This window comes from Mastomys coucha, unplaced genomic scaffold (assembly GCF_008632895.1).
Source record: "Mastomys coucha isolate ucsf_1 unplaced genomic scaffold, UCSF_Mcou_1 pScaffold13, whole genome shotgun sequence".
NCBI lineage: Eukaryota > Metazoa > Chordata > Mammalia > Rodentia > Muridae > Mastomys > Mastomys coucha.
Genome location: NW_022196895.1, coordinates 5,893,306 through 5,911,324, shown reverse-complemented (window position 1 = coordinate 5,911,324; position 18,019 = coordinate 5,893,306). Strand labels below are relative to the sequence as shown.

The following is an 18,019-nucleotide window of genomic DNA, read 5'->3' as shown; positions in this document are numbered from 1 at the left end:
TGTAGACTGTGTGTGGCTGATTATACTTTGTAGAAAGGGTAAAAAATGAACTTCTTTTACAAATGGCTCTGGACATATTTTCAAAGAAGAAATGGTTTTGTGTGTTCCTATGTACATAAGTACCATGTAGATACAAATGCAGTCACCTGAATGTCAGACGTTGTCTTTTCCATTGCCATGATCAAACACCAAAAGAAAATATGTAATTGGAGGCTTACAGTTCCAGAGAGTTAGAGTCCATGAGCATCATTTCAAAGAACACAGCAGGCAGGCAGGTATAGCACTGGAGCAGTAGCTTAAAGCTTACATTCTGGTCTACAAGTAAGAGACAAAGTTAGAGAAAACTGAGAATGACAAAGGCTTTTGAATCCTCAAAGTCCAGCCCAAGTGATACACTTCCTCCAACAAAACTACACCTCCTAATCCTCCCCAAACAGTCCTAACAACTGGGAACCAAATATTTAAAGCACAGGAGCCTAATGAGCCATTCTCACTCAAACAACCACAGACATCAACCTTGGATATCAGTTATCCTTAGCTTCCCTTCGTTTTTGAGACAGCAGCTCTCCTTACGACCTAGGGCTTACCAATTAAGTAAATCTTTCAGCCAGTGAGCTTTACTATCCGTGTGTGTCTCTCCCACACTCAGATTAAAAGCGTGAATCACCATGCTTGGCATTTTTATATCATTTCTGGGGTTTGAGCTCAGGTCCTCATGCTTGTGCAGCAAGCATTTGTTGTTGTTGTTGTTGTTTTGTTTTTTGAGACAGGGCTTCTCTGTTTAGCCCTGGCTGTCCTGAAACTCACTCTGCAGACCAGGTTTGCCTTGAACTCAGAAATGCTCTTGCCTCTGCCTCCCAAGTGCTGGGATTAAAGGCGTGCACCACCACTGCTTGGTAGTGCAGCAAGTATTTTATCAACTGAGTCATCTTCAGGCTCCAGTACAGAAAAAGTTCATTGGCTAATTAATAGAAGTTTTTTCTCTTGGGTTAAAAGTAGCTGCGTCTATTATATCCTGAAGTGCCTGGCTTTCCTGGTGGAGACATGCAAGCACAGCTACAAGCCTGGAATGTCCTGTGAGGTTAAGAATAGTCACAAAGAGAGATGACTTCTGCTTCTGGGCCCTGCAGTTGTCAGGAGTGCCTGTGTCTCATTGGCAAGCAGCTTAGGGCTGTCTTAATGTAGAAACAGAAGACCGGACCTCCCAGGCCTGGGAGCACATCTTTCTTTCCACAGCTTGGTACTTTACCTCAAAATACAGGAAAAAAATTAATTGATTTTTAAACATCCTTGGAGTACACGGGCCTCGACACCCTCTAACAATCCAGACCTGTGGTTTTCTTCAAGCATGGAGAAGTTGAACTTGTTGGGGTTCCTCATCATCACCTTAAACTGTAACGTGACCATCGTGGGTGAGTCCTGAGAAAAAAAAAAACCAAAATTTGTGGATTTGTTGCCATATTCAAATTAAATTATTTTCAAAAGTTTATCCCAGTTTTCAGTTTGTCTGGCCCACTCCTGAAAGAAAGGCCAGAATATTACTGTTAGTGTTGGGACTCTGGCAAGCCTCACTGGGGTCATAACTTGTTCCTATCAACATCAGAGAGGATGTGTAGGTGGTAGGAGCATCACTCTTAAGCATCTCTTAACATTGTGTTCAGATGCAAAGGCTAGGATCAGGTGGAATCCATGAGAAAGTAATGCTTTTGCTGTGTCTCCTTAGCTATCCTTATAGATTTTATATGTGAAGATAAAGTTATGAAGATTATTAATTTCTCTTGTGCACTTTAACACAGATCCCAATTTTAATTTTGTTGCTTATAGTGTTGGGGGACAGAGCTCAGAGCCTCAGGCATGAAGGAAAGGTGCTCATACACTGAGCTATTTCCCCAGCCCTTGGTTACATATTCATTCTCCACCCAGTTTGCTATATAGCTCAGGCTGGCCTTGAAGTTGACCTTCCTGCCTAAGCTTCCCAAGCACTGGGTTGCAGTCTTATACAACCTTCTACAGCCTAGCTATTCTGTTAACAAAAGAATAATAAAGATTCCTGAGATTGATACAAATGAGTCAGTTTCAGAGAGTTTGAAAAGAGGATGGAGAAAAGATGTGCCTGGTATAAGGTTGATAGGTTTTTACTCATTATTTTGTAGAATTTGAATAAATAAACCTAGTATTGAAAGGCTAAATTCATGACTTCATCATCCAATGATGCTGTTCTCTGAGTTTGACTGCCTTTGTGAATAGAGTTGTTTCCTTTTTCTTTTGTTTGCTCACAGTTTTTGTTAATTTCATTAATATAGTGGCTAGACTAAGGGGATAAGAATCTTGAAATACTAGAAAAGGAAATATTCTTAAAGAAATTCAATTTCAAGAACCCAGAGCTACAAGCCCCATGACTGATAAAGACCATGTATCATAAAAAATAATGCTGACATTAACATCTTCTGTTTGCTAAGTACGGTGAAGAGAATATGCTAAGGACCTTTAAAGAACTTAATCCCTAAGAAGGGTGAGATCAAATCGCATCATGGAGTTGCTCAGCCAAATGCTCTCTGGATCTTTCAGTCCAGGCCATGCAAGGGCTAGGTAAAGTGCATGGTATATTTTACAGATCTGCTCACTTAAAACATCTTCCAAATAATTTCAGGGCTGTTCCTGGTACAGCAAAGACTTAGGAAGTAATTGCCCTAAAGAGTTGGTGGTGGGGTTCAGTGGTAGAGTACTTTCCTAGCATAGCAAACAACATGTTCTGGTTTTGTTCTTTGCTGTCGCCAGTGTGAGTGAGTGAGCGAGTGAGTGAGTGAGTACGCGCGCGCGCGTGTGCGTGTGTGTGCGTGTGCGTGTGCGTGTGCGTGTGCGTGTGCGTGTGCGTGTGTGTGTGTGTGTGTAACCTTCTGAACCTTAGACCTTATCTTTCCACTTGTTCTGGCCTAGGCATGATCTGGCTGATGGTGGCTGTCTTGCTGAGGATGCTAGTGGTGGTCTTGGCAGGGTCACCCATCTATGAGGACGAGCAAGAGAGGTTTATTTGCAACACACCGCAACCAGGATGTGCCAACGTTTGCTACGACCTCTTTTCCCCAGTGTCACCGCTGCGGTTCTGGCTAGTGCAGAGCCTGGCCCTGCTTCTGCCTTCGGTGGTCTTTGGCACCTACACCCTACACCGCGGTGCGAAACTGGCTGCAGGGGGAGCCTGCAGGCCCCAGGTGCCCGACCTGTCTGCTGCCTACCTGGTACACCTACTGCTGCGCATGTTGCTGGAGGCTGGGCTGGCTTCCCTACACTACGTTCTCTTTGGCTTTTCTGTGCCTGCCCGCGTGTCTTGCTCTCGTGTACCTTGCTCAGGGGCTGTGGATTGCTACGTGTCGCGGCCCACGGAGAAGTCCCTCCTGATGCTATTCTTTTGGGCAGTGAGTGCACTATCCTTCCTGCTCAGCTTGGCTGACCTGCTTTGGAGCCTGCGGAGGAGGACACTGAGGACCACGCAGTGGGTGAATGGAGACGCTAGACCTGTCTGCCAAGTGCCTGCACCTCCCCCTTGCCTCTTACAAAATCCCCAGGGCTATCTTAGCCAGAGTCAGGTGGACCAGGAGGACAGACAGGAGGAGCAAGTTGTGCCTGAGTTCCCCTGCATGTGGACAGCAGGGCAGGGCGACAACAGCAATGTTGGTCAGGCCAGTGAGTCAAGGCTGCTGGAGCATTCAGACCAAGATGTTAGTGAAGCCGCTTCCTCACCTGGTGACAGGCTGACAGTGGCTCACATAGCACATGAGTTCAGATCCCACAGAGAGACTTCATTGGACAAAAACATCCAGTCAGATGAGCTCTCCTTGGCTACCCAGACCCACCTGGCCAGACACTGTTCAGCTAGCCAGCCTCAAGCTCCAGGTCGGCTGGCCACCTCAGGCAGTGCCCCCCATCTGAGAGCCAAAAAGTCTGAGTGGGTGTGAAGGCAGCCATGCAGAGTCCACAAGCCCCTTTTTCAGCACTGTACTGCCCTTTGCACTCTGACAGGGTAAGAAATTTCTTTATCATGTATTCTTGCTGAGATCATTTACATTTAACTAGACATTTGATTTCCATGGTGTAGAGTCCCATGGAAATTATCCTACACTGTTCTAAGAACCTGAGGTCAAGATGGTCTAGCTAACTTACTTTCTGTTAAACTGCTTGCTTGGGCAAACCTCCTACTCCATCTAATCACTTATTTTAGCTTTTATTGAACTGCTTGATTAAGCAAAAGCTCCCTCTGCAGCTTCAGAGCAAGATACCAAGATGCCTTTAAAGAAAGACCCTGCAGGGTCTGGTATGGCCTTGCTTGGTAGGTGTGGAATGACATGGTTCCTACCCCTGGAACAGGGGCATTGGAGCATCGGGCTCCACGACTATCAATGGCTGCTGTAAGGCTTGTTTGTATAATACTGTACATATTTTTACATTCCTTTTTCAAGGAATGTCCTCCCCGTTAACATTAATGACTTCATGATAATCAGAGATAGCATGAGTCAGGGAGGCAAAGGCGCTGCAGACTGCTGCTGCTGTCTCAGCAGACTTGTAAGTGCTGGGACCTTCAGCAGACTTGTAAGTGCTGGGACCTTCAGCAGACTTGTAAGTGCTGGGACCTTCAGCAGACTTGTAAATGCTGGGACCTTCAGGATAGTCCTTAAGGCTGTGGGAAGGATCTCTGGAAGCATGAGTTAAACGATATATATAATTTCTCAACTATGCAAAATATAGGATGCAATATGAATTATATGAGGGGATTCACAAGCCGAAAGGAACAAAAGCAGCTGTGTTAAGACAACTTGTCAGAAAGATGCTAAAAGTGGTGATCTCAGACGGTCTCACCTAGCTAAGATTTTTGTTTGTGCTTACAAAGGCAGATAGATTCCTGAGTTCAAGGTCTGCCTAGGACAGAGCAAGTTTAGGCTCAGGCATGGTCCTACCTAGCTAAGAGAGGCAGGCAGATCTCTGAATTCTTTTGTAATCTTTAAAAATATATGTGCTTCCTGTCTTCTAAGAAGCAAGAGGCTGGGGTCATTGGATGCTGATTCATAGGAAAATCAAAAGGGAACCTGGAGTAAATGACTAGATTGATATGTAAAATAAAAGACTGGGCTTATGATCTGCAGAGAATGTTTTAGAATAGCAAGAGAGAACTGCTTGGAGAACTGTCTAGAGCAGAAAATAGAAAGAGAGCTCTCTGGAGATCTCCAGAGAAAGCAGATCAGAAAGAAAGTCTTGAAAACAGAATATAAGCTGTCAGCTTGGACCCATGATTTGACTTCAATTTGTTTGTTTCAATACTCTCAAACACCCCTTCTCTCTCCAAGCCAAAGGCTGGTTCTTGGCCTAAATAAATAAATAAATAATCCTTACCCTAAAATCTCAGAGCTACAGTTGGGTCCTCAATGCTTGAATGTAGTTCCAGTCAGCTGTAATAAAGACTTTCAATTGCCTATAAACTGTCTGAGTAAACATCTCTGGCAGGCTTCCCATAACAGCAACAGACTGCACCCACAAAGCCCCAGGATCAGACCTTCCCTCAGCCTATGCCTAAACAAGTCCTGAAAGAAGCAAAGCAGGCTGAAAGCCATATAGGGCAAATGGACTTTGGGTGCAACTAGAGAAACAACAGTTTGCACTGAAAAAGGCCATGGCACTCAAATGCCCACAACAGGCCTAAGTAGTCAGATAAATAGGCTGATACCTGGCATGACCTGCCAGGCTGTCAGCCACTTTTGGTTTGGTGTCTAACTCTCCCTAAAGCATGATATTATAATTATATAACTCCTCAGTAGTTTAATGTTTTCTGGTGAAACATTATGAGTTACTTGACTGTTGTCTGTTCTTTCGCTTACACAACATCCATGGAGAATCATTGGCTTACCATCTTTAATAAAGCAATGACCATGGCCATACCTCATATCTATTGTATTTACTGAGTCATTTCTCTTATGCTTTCTGAAACATCTTTTCTGTGCACTGTCCTGTTTTTGTTTTTGCTAATTGTCTCCTTTTGTTTGCTGAGTCAACTTTCTATATTTGCTGAGTTATCTCTCCTCTGCCTACTGAGTCATCTCCTGTTTCCATTCATCTCTCCTATGTTTGCTGAATTATATCTTGATGTTTGTTTAGTCATCTCTCCTCTCTTTGCTGAATGGTTATGTTTACCCAGAGAGGGAGGAAGTAGTGTTGTTGTTGTGAATAGCTGGATTCTTCACAATTTTTATTACAAGTTGCTATTTTTGTTGTTAGTTTTCTGCTTTTTTCAATATAAAGTTGAGCTCAGGGTCTTGTTCATCACAGGCAAGCGCTCTCCACAGCAACACTCCCAGGCTCTCAGTTCAGGATCTTCTATCCGTGAGTGAGTCCGTGAGTGAGTTTGAGATTCAGATTGTATTGGGGGTTCTAAAGTAGCTTTTATTCACAGTTACTCCAAGTGTAATTGTCATCTTGGAGGCTTATTGCTGAATAAGCTCACTCTTTCTAGTTTTTTCTGAACTTTGGCTGGCTAGTTCAACTTAGCTGTTCTAGCTCAAACTCCTCCCCAAGCTGACTCAATCTAGCTTCTCTCAGCTTCTCACTAAATTGCTAAAACTAACTGCTGATTTGTTCTGTATCTTCTGGCTCCTTCTTAATCTCTGGCTTCAACGGCCTCTGTGGACCTGTCGCAAACTGCGTGAACTCAACTCCATTGTGCTGCACTCACTGCACTGATTCTTAACTGACTCACTGAATTCAACTGCACTTAACGGAACTCAAGTGATGGAACAGAGCTGTATTGCCTGAACTCAATAGAATTACCCTCTAATTATATGTCGTTCTTTTGCATATATTTTGGATGTGTCTGTATTCCAGCCAGATCATACTGAAATTCAGGGCATTTGGGCCAGATCATATACACCAGGATGTGATCCCTTTCCAGAGCAGTCATGTTGCTGGATTAAAATTTTTCTTCAGGGAGTGTTCTAGTAGCGTGGACAAGAAAGCTGCATGCAATGGCAGGCACAGCCCCCCCCCCCCCCCCCCCCCCCGTGCTTTCACATACACAAGTAACACAATTATTTTAGACCTGGATGTGTCCCATAGAAGTGTTTCATGTACTTCTTGACTTCATTCTAGTTGTGATTGTGGGCTGTGCTAGCTACAACCTGTCTGTGCTAAAGCTTTATATTGGGCAAAAAGTTACATGTCTACAATGGGACTGTATAAACCATCTCGAATTAATCAAACTGAGCCGTAACATTTGGTCCCCACTTGTGGAGGATATGAGAAAGAGATCTCCTTCCCTCAAACAGATTAATAATATCAACAACAACAACAATAATAATAATACCTCATGCACCCATAAAAAAGACAGATTTCTTTTTTTTAAAAAAGATTTTATTTATTATATATATATATGATGAGTACACTGTAGCTGTCTTCAGACACACCAGAAGAGGGTGATAGATCTCAGTACAGATGGTTGTGAGCCACCATGTGGTTGCTGGGAATTGAACTCAGGACCTCTGGAAGAGCAGTCAGTGCTCTTAACTGCTGAGCCATTTCTCCAACCCAAAAGACAGATTTCTAAAGGAAAGCTTGGTGATGACATGTTGGCCATAATGAAGACTAACCACATACTAGATATATCTATGGATTGCTCAACCAAATGGTCAGAACAAACACAAACTAAACAAATCTTAACATTTCCAGAAAATTGAAAGACTGTGCCTTACATATATCACCCCCTCTCTGTTTCTTTTGTTCTTCAAGTCACTTAAAGTTGTGATCTGTGCTTCTTACCTCTTTCTTCAATATTTAGGTCCACATCTGGCACAATGGCTATTCAATTCACCTGAGTTTGATATTCCTGAAGTACTCAGAAGCAAATCTCATTGGATTCCTTGCAAGATGTTATACTGGTGGACTTTTCAAGGCTGGGTATAGATTTACACATATGGGAAACCTAGTGTTATTTTAAATTTAAGCACTACATCATGCTCAATGTGAGCCTTGATGAGCAATGGAAAATTCAAATTGCCAGACACCAACAGCATATGTCTATACTGGGTGCCCTGAAACAGCTGGGAAAGAGAGATATTTAGGAAGAGGACATAGTCACTGGAGAACTGGGTGGAACATGGCATTTCCTCCCTCGCCTGGAGTCTGTGCCCAAGCTTGGCTCCCAAACATGCAATTTTATATGAGCAGCACTGGAAGCAGCTGCTTTGACATTTCTGCTCCTGTCCAAAACCCTACACTGAGAGATCAGAGCCTGAGATTAGCTCCACAAAACCAACATGCACTTTGCCCACAAGAAAAGACAATATTCTAAGCAAAAGATCATGGCTCTCCTCCCATGCCGACCACTGCTTCCTTGCTTGTAGCTCTCTTTACTTACCTGGACTTCAGGTTTCTCCTTCGGGTGATGAAGGAACTAGACTAGATTGTTCTTTGGCAGTTTTGGGGGGGGGGAGTTAAAGAAAGAAAAAAAGGTAATAAGAATTTCCTTAATTAGATCTGGAACTAAAATCTCTGGTACTTTTTAGCCATTTAAATTACTTTCATTGAAAAGAAGAAAACAAAGGGAGGGTGAGAGTGAGAGAGCTAGAGTTGTTCAGTTGTTTGTGTTTTGAACTGCAAAAGTCCATTAGATACTAATTTTCTGTGGACTTTAGCTCAGTAAGTTCTCTCTAGGCTGAGGTAAAGATGGCTTCTGAGTCATGAATGTGATCATGAACCCACTAGTAGCTCTGAACTCTGAGCCAACAAACAGTTCTTGATACCTGTTGAGATGAAAGTGAAAGTGATTCTTCGAGTGTCAATGCCATTATGCAAGGAAAGTAGTCTGAGTTTAGCAAGTAAAGTGTTATTCAAGTCAGTGCCTTGTTTTTCAGATGCAGCAATCTACACTAGAAACCTCTTCAAACTGTCTGGGTGCAAATTTAATTTCAGGGAAGATAAGCAGTAGGCACATTAGGGAAAGAAGAAAGAGAGGAGCACAAGAGGACTGTAGTATAAATCCTGTGCCTCTCATTTCATGCTAACTCCAGGCCAGTTTAGAAGGGTTCTGGCAAATTTGGCTGGCTGTGCAGGAGATAAATGTGTTTCTCTAGAAATGAGGTGGATATCAGACACCATCCTCCTTTTATTTGAAGTGTTTATGTGAGTGTGTTCCTTGGGAAGCTGTAAAATTGACTTCTAGCTCTGTAGTTGGTCCCAGAGAGAGAAGAGATGCTAGGATTCCATAGTCTTGTAAGGTGAAATTTATTTTATTGAGAATTGAGGAAATTAAAGTCAAATGCAGGATGGGTATGCTTCAATGTCTAGTATTTGTGTAGAGTGCAGGAATACATATATTTGATTTCAAGCATGGAATAAAACCTAGATTTTACTGGAAAGGGTCTCCTTCCCCATGTGGAGGAGCAGGGGGTTCAGAGGTTGCTCTTTGTCATATCTCTATCATCTGCTTCTTTGGTTGAAAGGTGAGCCATCCATGTGCCTCTGGATAGGTCCTTTTTCAGTCACTCTGGCAAGGCTGCTTGTTTTCCAACCAGACCCACACACATTCATCTGTAAGCTAACAAGATTTTAAAATCTGTGGAGTCAAGTTAATAAGGCAGTATTTATGCAACATTGATTCTGCATGTAAATGAATTTCAATTTTTATTTTTATTTTTTGGTGAGGTGTGACTTTAAAGTTCACTATATGCCACCAGCAGTCAGAAAACTGAGATGGGTTAGCCTCATCTGTCCAGAGCCTCTTAAGTCCTCCAACTCTAGCAAACTGCTCCCTGTCTTACAGGCCTCACAGAACAGGAACAGGAGATGCCTGCTTTACTAAATGAATGTGGGAATCCCACATGTGTCATGTAAACCTCATGACTTGGTCATGTGTTCCCATAAGATGTCTCTAGGGTTGAGATTACTGACAGAGTACTGTGAACTGAATGACATTTTGCAGTAGAGAAGATGTTAACTGTACAAGGCTTTCTGGGTTTTTATTGTACCAAGTGTGACCAGCAGGGGTCTCTCTCGGATCACAGTTAAGATCTACTAGTTTAAAGGCACCAAAGCAAAATGTGAATCTTCTCTTCACTATATTGATACATTGCTGTCATACATTCATTTTCATTTTCTTCTGGTCTAGCTCATAAAACGCTAGATTTAAGAATTCTCAGTAGTTTATTTGGGAATTGTATTATCAATCTGGATATTGGATAATCAATATTTGGAGAAATTAGGGGATAATGGGAAACTGAACAATCTAATCTCATAGTAAGTTGCTCATTGAACAAAACAAGAGATTACACTCATGGGGTTGAGATGCAGCTCCTAATTTTGACTTTCTTCCTTTGATTTTGCTCATATGCATCTTATCCCCCCACCACCCCACCTTTCCACATAAACTGAGAAGATTTGGCTTGAGATCTGGAATTGGAATATAACTGACCATCAAGACACATGATAGGAAGTTAGCTAGGTTTTAGAATCCTGCAATTTGGCTGTTCAGAAAGCTTTCAAGGAGATATAGCAATGGAGCCTTCCTCTCCCTTCCAGCTGTTCACTAAGCAGTAACAAGGGCCTTTTTAGCTGTAACCCCTCGAAAATGCTATCTGTACAGATGCATAATGCTCTTCCATTGGCTTATGAAATATGTTGTTTTATAGTTAAGAATCTCTCTATTGTGATACTTTAGAAAGTTAAAGTGTCATTCATCTCAGAAGTATATTTAAAAAGCAAGGAAATATGTCTGAGTTGGTTTTCTTCAGCTGAGCCATTTGATCTGAAACCAGTCTCAGGCTTACATTGTGGTGCATGGTTAGCTAGGATGGTAGAGACAAGACTCTTAGTTTCCACTGGTCATGCCTGTCTATTTCCTTGACACAAATCTCAGCAATTTTGTAGAAGTTACCATGGGAATGAGCATTAGATCACCAGAACATTACAGCAATTAATTTTTAATTTTTAATTAACTTAATAAAATTACTAAATTTTGTTGCATGAGTCTTCAAAAGGAGGGTCAGAACGAAATTGAGACTTCAGGTCAAGGGGCTTTCATCCTTCCATTATATAAAACCTCTAGAGTATCAGCTTGTCCTCATATGTCTTCATTTCCTCATCTAAAAAATAAAATAGGTCACTGTTCTAAGAAATAAGACACTAGGTTTAGTGAGATGCCTCTGTTATTAAAGTGACTGCCTCACAAACACAAAGAAATTAGTATTGTGATGCGTGCTAGGACAGAGGGAGTTGGAAACAGTTGAAACCTTGGGGCTTAATTGCCACACAGCATAGCTTAACCAGTAAGTCACAGACCAATTAGAGACCATGTCTCAAAAAACAAGGTGAATAGTGCCTGAAGAGGTAGAGTGCTCACACATGTGTGAATACTCGTGTGTGTGTGTGTGTGTGTGTGTGTGTGTGTGTGCGTGCAAATGATGTACATGGATTGAGGGGCTTTTATGCTTTGGGAAGTAAGATACCTGTAAATGGCCAAGGTTATTCTTATTCCTGTGTTTATTGAGCATCTTTTGCATGCAGAGCAAATGGCTTACAAGGCAAAACCATCTCTTGTTCAGAATTTTCTCTGATGGCACAATTGGAAAACCAAAAACCAAAGTAAAACAAAGCAAAGCAAAGCAAACCAAACCACACCGCACCAAACTAAACCAAACCACACCAAACCAAACCAAACCAAACCACACCACACCAAACTAAACCAAACCAAACCACACCAAACTAAACCAAACCAAACCAAACCAAACCAAACCAAACCACACCACACCAAACTAAACCAAACCACACCACACCAAACTAAACCAAACCACACCAAACTAAACCAGAGAAAGAAACAAACAAGAAACCCAAAATGTAATAAAAATTTGAATCTCATGGTTTATATTTGAACATTTCAGCATAGACTTTCAATATTCAGTAAATAAGCCATACTGAACTAAATAATAACACCTCCTGGATAGAATAAAAGAACCTCACTTACTCAGCTGGGGAACTGGGAGGGTTTGGTCTTCCTTCCTGTGTTCATAAAGGAACTGTGCTATGTCTCTTATTCACTTAGACAATTAATAGGGAGCTAGGTCCTTGGTGTTCCTCTACACTGTTTGTAATCCTCAGCTCCCTTTCCATGCCCCTCTCAAAGAAAACTATTCCATATAGCAAGCATGGCCCAGATGACATTTGACGGAGCCATCCCAAAGTCTAGCAAGGCTATAAAGACTTGGTTCCCAGTGAGGCGGTAAGGGGAGCATGTGGACATTTACAAGGTGGAACCTTATGAGAAAACCTCAAATTCTTGGAGACATGCTTTCTGAAGGGATAATAGGGCATTGGCCTTCAGCTCTCTCTCCTTATTGATTCTGGGACTTAGAGCTTGTACTGAGGTACTCCCATGACTATCATGGAAGTTCTCACGTGAAGTCCTTACACTAAACCTCCAGAATTGGGAGCCAAAACGGACCTCTTTATTTCATAAGAAGGCCATGTCAGGTATTTTGCTACAGGGATGAGAAGACGACTGAAACTCTGTCTTTCAGGAGGCCTCCTGACAACATCCCTACAGTAGTAGAAATAAAGACCATGGAATCTGTTAGGAACATAGTGGCTTGACTTTAAGTAGTTCTCTGAATGCCTCTGGAAACAAAATTGCAGGGAAGTGATGCAACTCTCTTAAAATAACCCTGCTAATGTATATCCATGCTTCCTCTCCCTGCTGCCTTTCACTCCTTTCTATTAGAACAGCAGTTAAGTGAATGAGGCATAGAAAAATGCCAAATACTAAAAAATCAACAAAATGATAAGAGTTAGTATGTACCTTTCAATAATAACTCTGAATATCAATCTTTAAAATTGCATAATTATAGGCAATGGCTCTAATCTGTGCATTGTGACCCTTTGGGGGTTACATATCAGATATTCTGTTTATTACATATACTGTGATTCACAACAGCAGCAAAATTAAAGTTATTATGTAGCAACAAAAATGTTTATAATTAGTGGTCACCACAACATGAGGAACTGTGTTAAAAAGTCACTAGGAAGGTTTGGAAAGGTCTAAGGAATGGGAGGGAGTTGAGCATAGACACAGAGAGGAGCACCTGTTGTTATCTCTTGCTAGAAGAAGGCATCGATGAATGGCTGCAACATGCCAAAAGCATTTAAGCTCCTCAGTAGACACATGGGCATCCTTTTCCAGATAAGGAAACTGATGGACCATGGCATTTTCTCACAGCAAGAGTGGAGTAAGTTGGCTAAGAATCTAGATCTGTCTGTAAAACTGTTGTTTCTTTTTATACCTCCTGAGTTCCAGGGGTCCCACAGCAGGAAAAAGCCCTCCCCCACACTCTACTCAAGTTGTGGCTGGGGCTAGGTTTTGCTACTAGTCCTCCCTGGCCTGGGCAAAGAGAAAGAAATTATTCTGCTGCAGAAGATCTATCTTTCTGTCTTAGTTACCTTTCTACTGCTGTGATAAAATAACAAGCAACTTGGGGAAAAAAGAATTTACTTCATCATACACTTCTAGGTCACAGTCCATCATCTAAGGAAGTCCGGGCAGAAACAAGGCAGGAACCTAAAGGCTGGAACTGCTGCAGAGCCCATGAAGGGAGTGATATTTATTAGCTTGCTTCTCATGGCTTTCTCAGCCATGAGCAACGGCCACAAACTGTGCAAACCAATGTTTTGATGGGGTTTTCTCAAGGCAATTTGATGGGGAATTTTCTTAACCGAGGTCTCTTTTTCCAAAGAGACTCTGGCCTGTATCAAGTTGACAAAACAAAGCAAAACAAAACAAAACAAAACTAGTCAGCACACTTCCCAACTACAGTTTTATTCTAATGAGGATTCCCAGCTCCTTGATTGAGTTTGTTAACTTGACTTTCTTCTGACTGAGAATATAAAACTTTCCACTTGCCTCTTTATCAAATATCCACAACATACAGGTCTACTCTGGTCTGACTTCAAACCTGCCTTTGTGTGTATGTGTGTAGGTATGTACACAGACACAGGTGCACATGTGAATGCAAAGTCATGTGTGTAGCGGCCAAAGGACAACTTCAGATGTTATTCCTCAGGAACTGCTCCCCAACCTCATTCTCTTGTGGCTTGCTCTCTGCTTTCATTTTATACCACCCCCTTGATTCTGACACTGCAATGTTCCCATGGTCATCCACCCTGCTTCCCATACTCTCACACTCTGCCTGGGACTCTGCTCTGCCAAGCCACTCCCTGCAGAGTTGGTAGCAGAGAGCAGCCTCAGACTTGCTCTATCTGTATTGACTCTTACTGGAGCAGAGTTGATAGGAGACCAAGAGAATGCTACTTCAGGTACTAGCTCTCACCCCTTCCCACTTGCTTACTCTGCTATGTCACCCCCAAATTCCCACAGCTGTGCATCCTACTCCCTTGCAAGAACTTTGCTCAGCTGAGGCCACCAAACCAAGTTGTGCACCCTTTATATTGTGCCACTCAGATTTGACTGAATGCTTTTCGCTGTTATGCTTCTGTTGTTATGTGACTTTCCTCCAGGCAGAGTTATAACTTCAGCATCATCTTAGCTAAGGGCAGTCACATTGTTGACTGCTGTTTCAGCACCATCTTTACTAAGAACCATCTGCCATACTTGTTATGGGCAGATCCCAGCTTACTGCCTTTAGGAGACAGTCTGTCAATTAAGAAAAGGTTTTCCTTCTATCCTGCCTTGGTAAATAATGATATTTAAACAGTTAAAGGTTAAAGATCGCTGCTGTAGATAGATGTTTAGCCTTGTTTTTTTGCTACTGCTATTAAGTTACAATGTGCTTTCTTTATTTGTTAGATGCACTCTCAAACAAATAATTAAACAAATACAGGTTGTCTAACACAGATGTGCTTAATAGATAATGCTCTCAATCTTGTCAGAAATCTGCTAAATGTTAAAGTTTATGACAGATAGAGATTCCCAAAGCCTAACAGTTACTAATTCTCCCCCCAAGGTCTCCAAGATGATATGGACACAGTGACAAGATTCTACCTGGATTGTGGTGTAATAGCCACTGAAAAACACTGCTTCATTGCCTTGCCCACCAACAGGGCTTGGCCTACACTGTGGACAAACAGAAAATTAAATGTCTCATATTACCTAAGTCAAGTGGCTCATTTCTTTCTCAAGTACCTACTTCACAGGAAAAAGTTTCTCATCTTCTAGGCCTGATGGCCAGACGGACTCTGCTGAAGTTGCCATGGAGACCAGAGTGACCCGGAAATTGTTTAGGTCGTTGGCTAGAGATCAATCTGTGTCATTTTAAATAATGCATGACTCCTAGATTATAATTTATTTTTCCCAGATTTCTAACTACATTGACAGCTATGGTAACTGTAGTTTGACAGCTAGAAATCAGACCTAGCTCCTTAATGATAATCTACCACTATATGAGCTCATTAGTCAATGTATTAACTAGCTAAGACTGCCATATTTTCTTTATCAAAGACAGACAGGTTTGTCTTGCTCACAGGCTTCACGATAAAGGATACACAAGTTCATATGTGTCTTAGTCAGGGTTTCTATTCCTGCACAAATATCATGACCAAGAAGCAAGTTGGGGAGGAAAGAGTTTATTCACTTACACATTCATATTGCCATTCATCACCAAAGGAAGCCAGGGCTGGATCTCACACAAGACAGGAAGCAGGAGCTGATGTAGAGGCCATGGAGAGATGTTACTTATTGGTTTGTTTCCTCTGCCTTGTTTAGTTTTCTTTCTTATAGAACCCCAAATTACCAGCCCAGGGATGGTACCACCCACAATGGGTCTCCCACCCTTGATCTCTAGTTGAGAAAATGTCTTACAGCTGGATCTCATGGAGGCATTTCCTCAACTGAAGCTCCTTTTTCTGTGATAACTCCAGCCTGTGTCAAGTTGACACACAAAACCATCCAGTACAATTGACCCTTTGTCAACTTGATACACAAACACACCACTATTAGGTTTCAACCCTTACTTTCTTACTCATCCCCCAGATCTAAATAACTTTAAACTACCACAAGTCTTTGCAAATTCTTACATATTAAACTTTCAATCCCTTTAAAATATCCAATCTCTTTTAAAATCCAAAGTATTTTTACAATTAAAAGTCTCTTTACTGTGGGCTCCACTAAAATACTTTTTTCCTTCAAGAGGGAAAAATATCAGGACACAGTCATAATCAAATACAAAATCAACCTCCAAATGTCCAGTGTCTGGGATCCACTCACAATCTTCTGGGCTCCTTCAAGGGCTAGGGTCACTTCTCTAACCATGTCCTTTGTAGCACACACCTTATCTTCCAGGCTCCAGCTTCCTGTACTCCACTGCTGCTGCTGTTCTTGGCGGTTATCTCATGATACTGACATCTCCAAAACACTGCAACTAGGCTTCTCCGATAGCCTCTCATAGACTTTCTTCGTGGTGCTGAGCCTCAACCCCTTTGCATAACCCCTTCAATCCTGAGCCATCAATTGCAACTGAGGCTGAACCTTCACCCATGGCCTTAAATGGCCTCTCACAGTGCTGTGCCTCTTCATGACCCCTTCATGCTTTCAAAACCAGTACCAGCTGGGTGATTCTTACACATTACCAAGTCCCACTGTAGTACAAGGTACAAAGTTGTCTATCTCTGAAATATAGCCTCTTTGTGCTCCCAGAAAACACTTCCCAGAAGATTTTACCTCAGTGACGCTGGCCTCTTCTTAACTACTACTAATTTCTTAGTTCCAGCTAACCAGCATCAATAATTCTAGTAAAGCAAAGGTTTCAGTTTTGTAGTTCTTGTATCTTGTTAGTCACAGCTGATTCTTTAGCCCCAGCTAAGCAAAACCACAAGATCTTCACAATCAAAATAGCAACATCCCTGATCAGAGTCTTTAATCTTTCCTCTGAAATTTCACAAGCCAGGCCTCCATCGTCTGCACTGTTCTCAACATTATCTTCCAAGCTTCCACAGAACATCCCACAGAGCTCTTAACATCCCAATGGCTGTTCTAGCCCAAAGTTCCAAAGTCCTTCCATATTCTTCCCCAAAACACGGTCAGGTTGTCACAGGAATACCCTTCTCTTGGTACCAATTTGTCTTAGAAAGGGTTTGTATTCCTGCACAAACATCATGACCAAGAAGCATGTTGAGGAGGAAAGGATTTATTCAGCTTACACACTTACATTGCTGTTCATCACCAAAGGAAGTCAGGACTGGAACTCAAGCAGGTCAGGAAGCAAGAGCTGATGCAGAGGTCATGGAGGGATGTTCCTTACTGGCTTGCTTCCCCTTGCTTGCTCAGCCTGCTCTCTTACAGAACCCAAAACTACCAGCCCAGGGATGGCACCACCCACAATGGGCCCTTCCCCCTTGATCACTAATTGAGAAAATTACAGCTGGATGTCACGGAGGCATTTCCTCAACTGAAGCTCCTTTCCCTGTGATAATTCCAGTCTGTGACAACTTGACACACACAACTAACCAGCACAATATGTAAGCTTTCATAGATGTAATCTTCTGTTACTACCTTATCTAAACTCAGTTTATAGTGACTAAATGCTTCATATATCCTCCCCTCGTTATGTCATTATATTAACATTAACCAATATAGTTCTTATATACTAGCCTAACTCAAATAAAATATTTCACTATACAATCCAACTGTATAATCACAAGTTCAAAATTTAAATTTTACTTGCTTGCCTTTTAAGATAAACTTAAAGTATTTCTTGTGCTGAATCTACACTATCAGCTACTATGCTCAAATATAATTTTCTTTTGTTTGTCTTTTAACTATGGAGTTAAGTAAGGTGTTTCTTTTGCTAAAACTATATGATCAACTATATTTACAAGGTCAAGGTTTTGAATTTTCTTTAATTGTCTTTTAAATGTAAACATAATATCATTTCTCATTTATGTACATGCAGTCTCCTAGACAGAAGGAAAAAATCCCTTCTTGCTCTTTCTGCTCCACAAAAGGATCTTGTCATCCCTAAGCTCATCTTAAAGACTGTTCATATTG

At 41.8% G+C, this 18,019-nt stretch overlaps 1 protein-coding gene across 1 annotated transcript; it reads left to right on the top strand.

Annotated features, from left to right (window-relative positions):
- Positions 1-1,155: 1,155 nt before the first annotated feature.
- Gjd4 (gap junction protein delta 4) lies at positions 1,156-4,525 on the top strand. The gene is made up of 2 exons (XM_031366263.1): positions 1,156-1,412; positions 2,938-4,525. Exons 1-2 carry the CDS (start codon positions 1,349-1,351, stop codon positions 3,951-3,953), a joined length of 1,080 nt encoding a protein of 359 aa, XP_031222123.1. The 5' UTR covers positions 1,156-1,348; the 3' UTR covers positions 3,954-4,525.
- Positions 4,526-18,019: the final 13,494 nt, after the last annotated feature.

Coding starts and splice junctions, on each gene's coding strand:
- Gjd4 (XM_031366263.1), top strand. CDS start 1,349: ATGGAGAAGTTGAACTTGTTGGGGTTCCTCATCATCACCTTAAACTGT. Junction 1,413..2,937: donor CTGTAACGTGACCATCGTGG/GTGAGTCCTGAG, acceptor GTTCTGGCCTAG/GCATGATCTGGCTGATGGTG.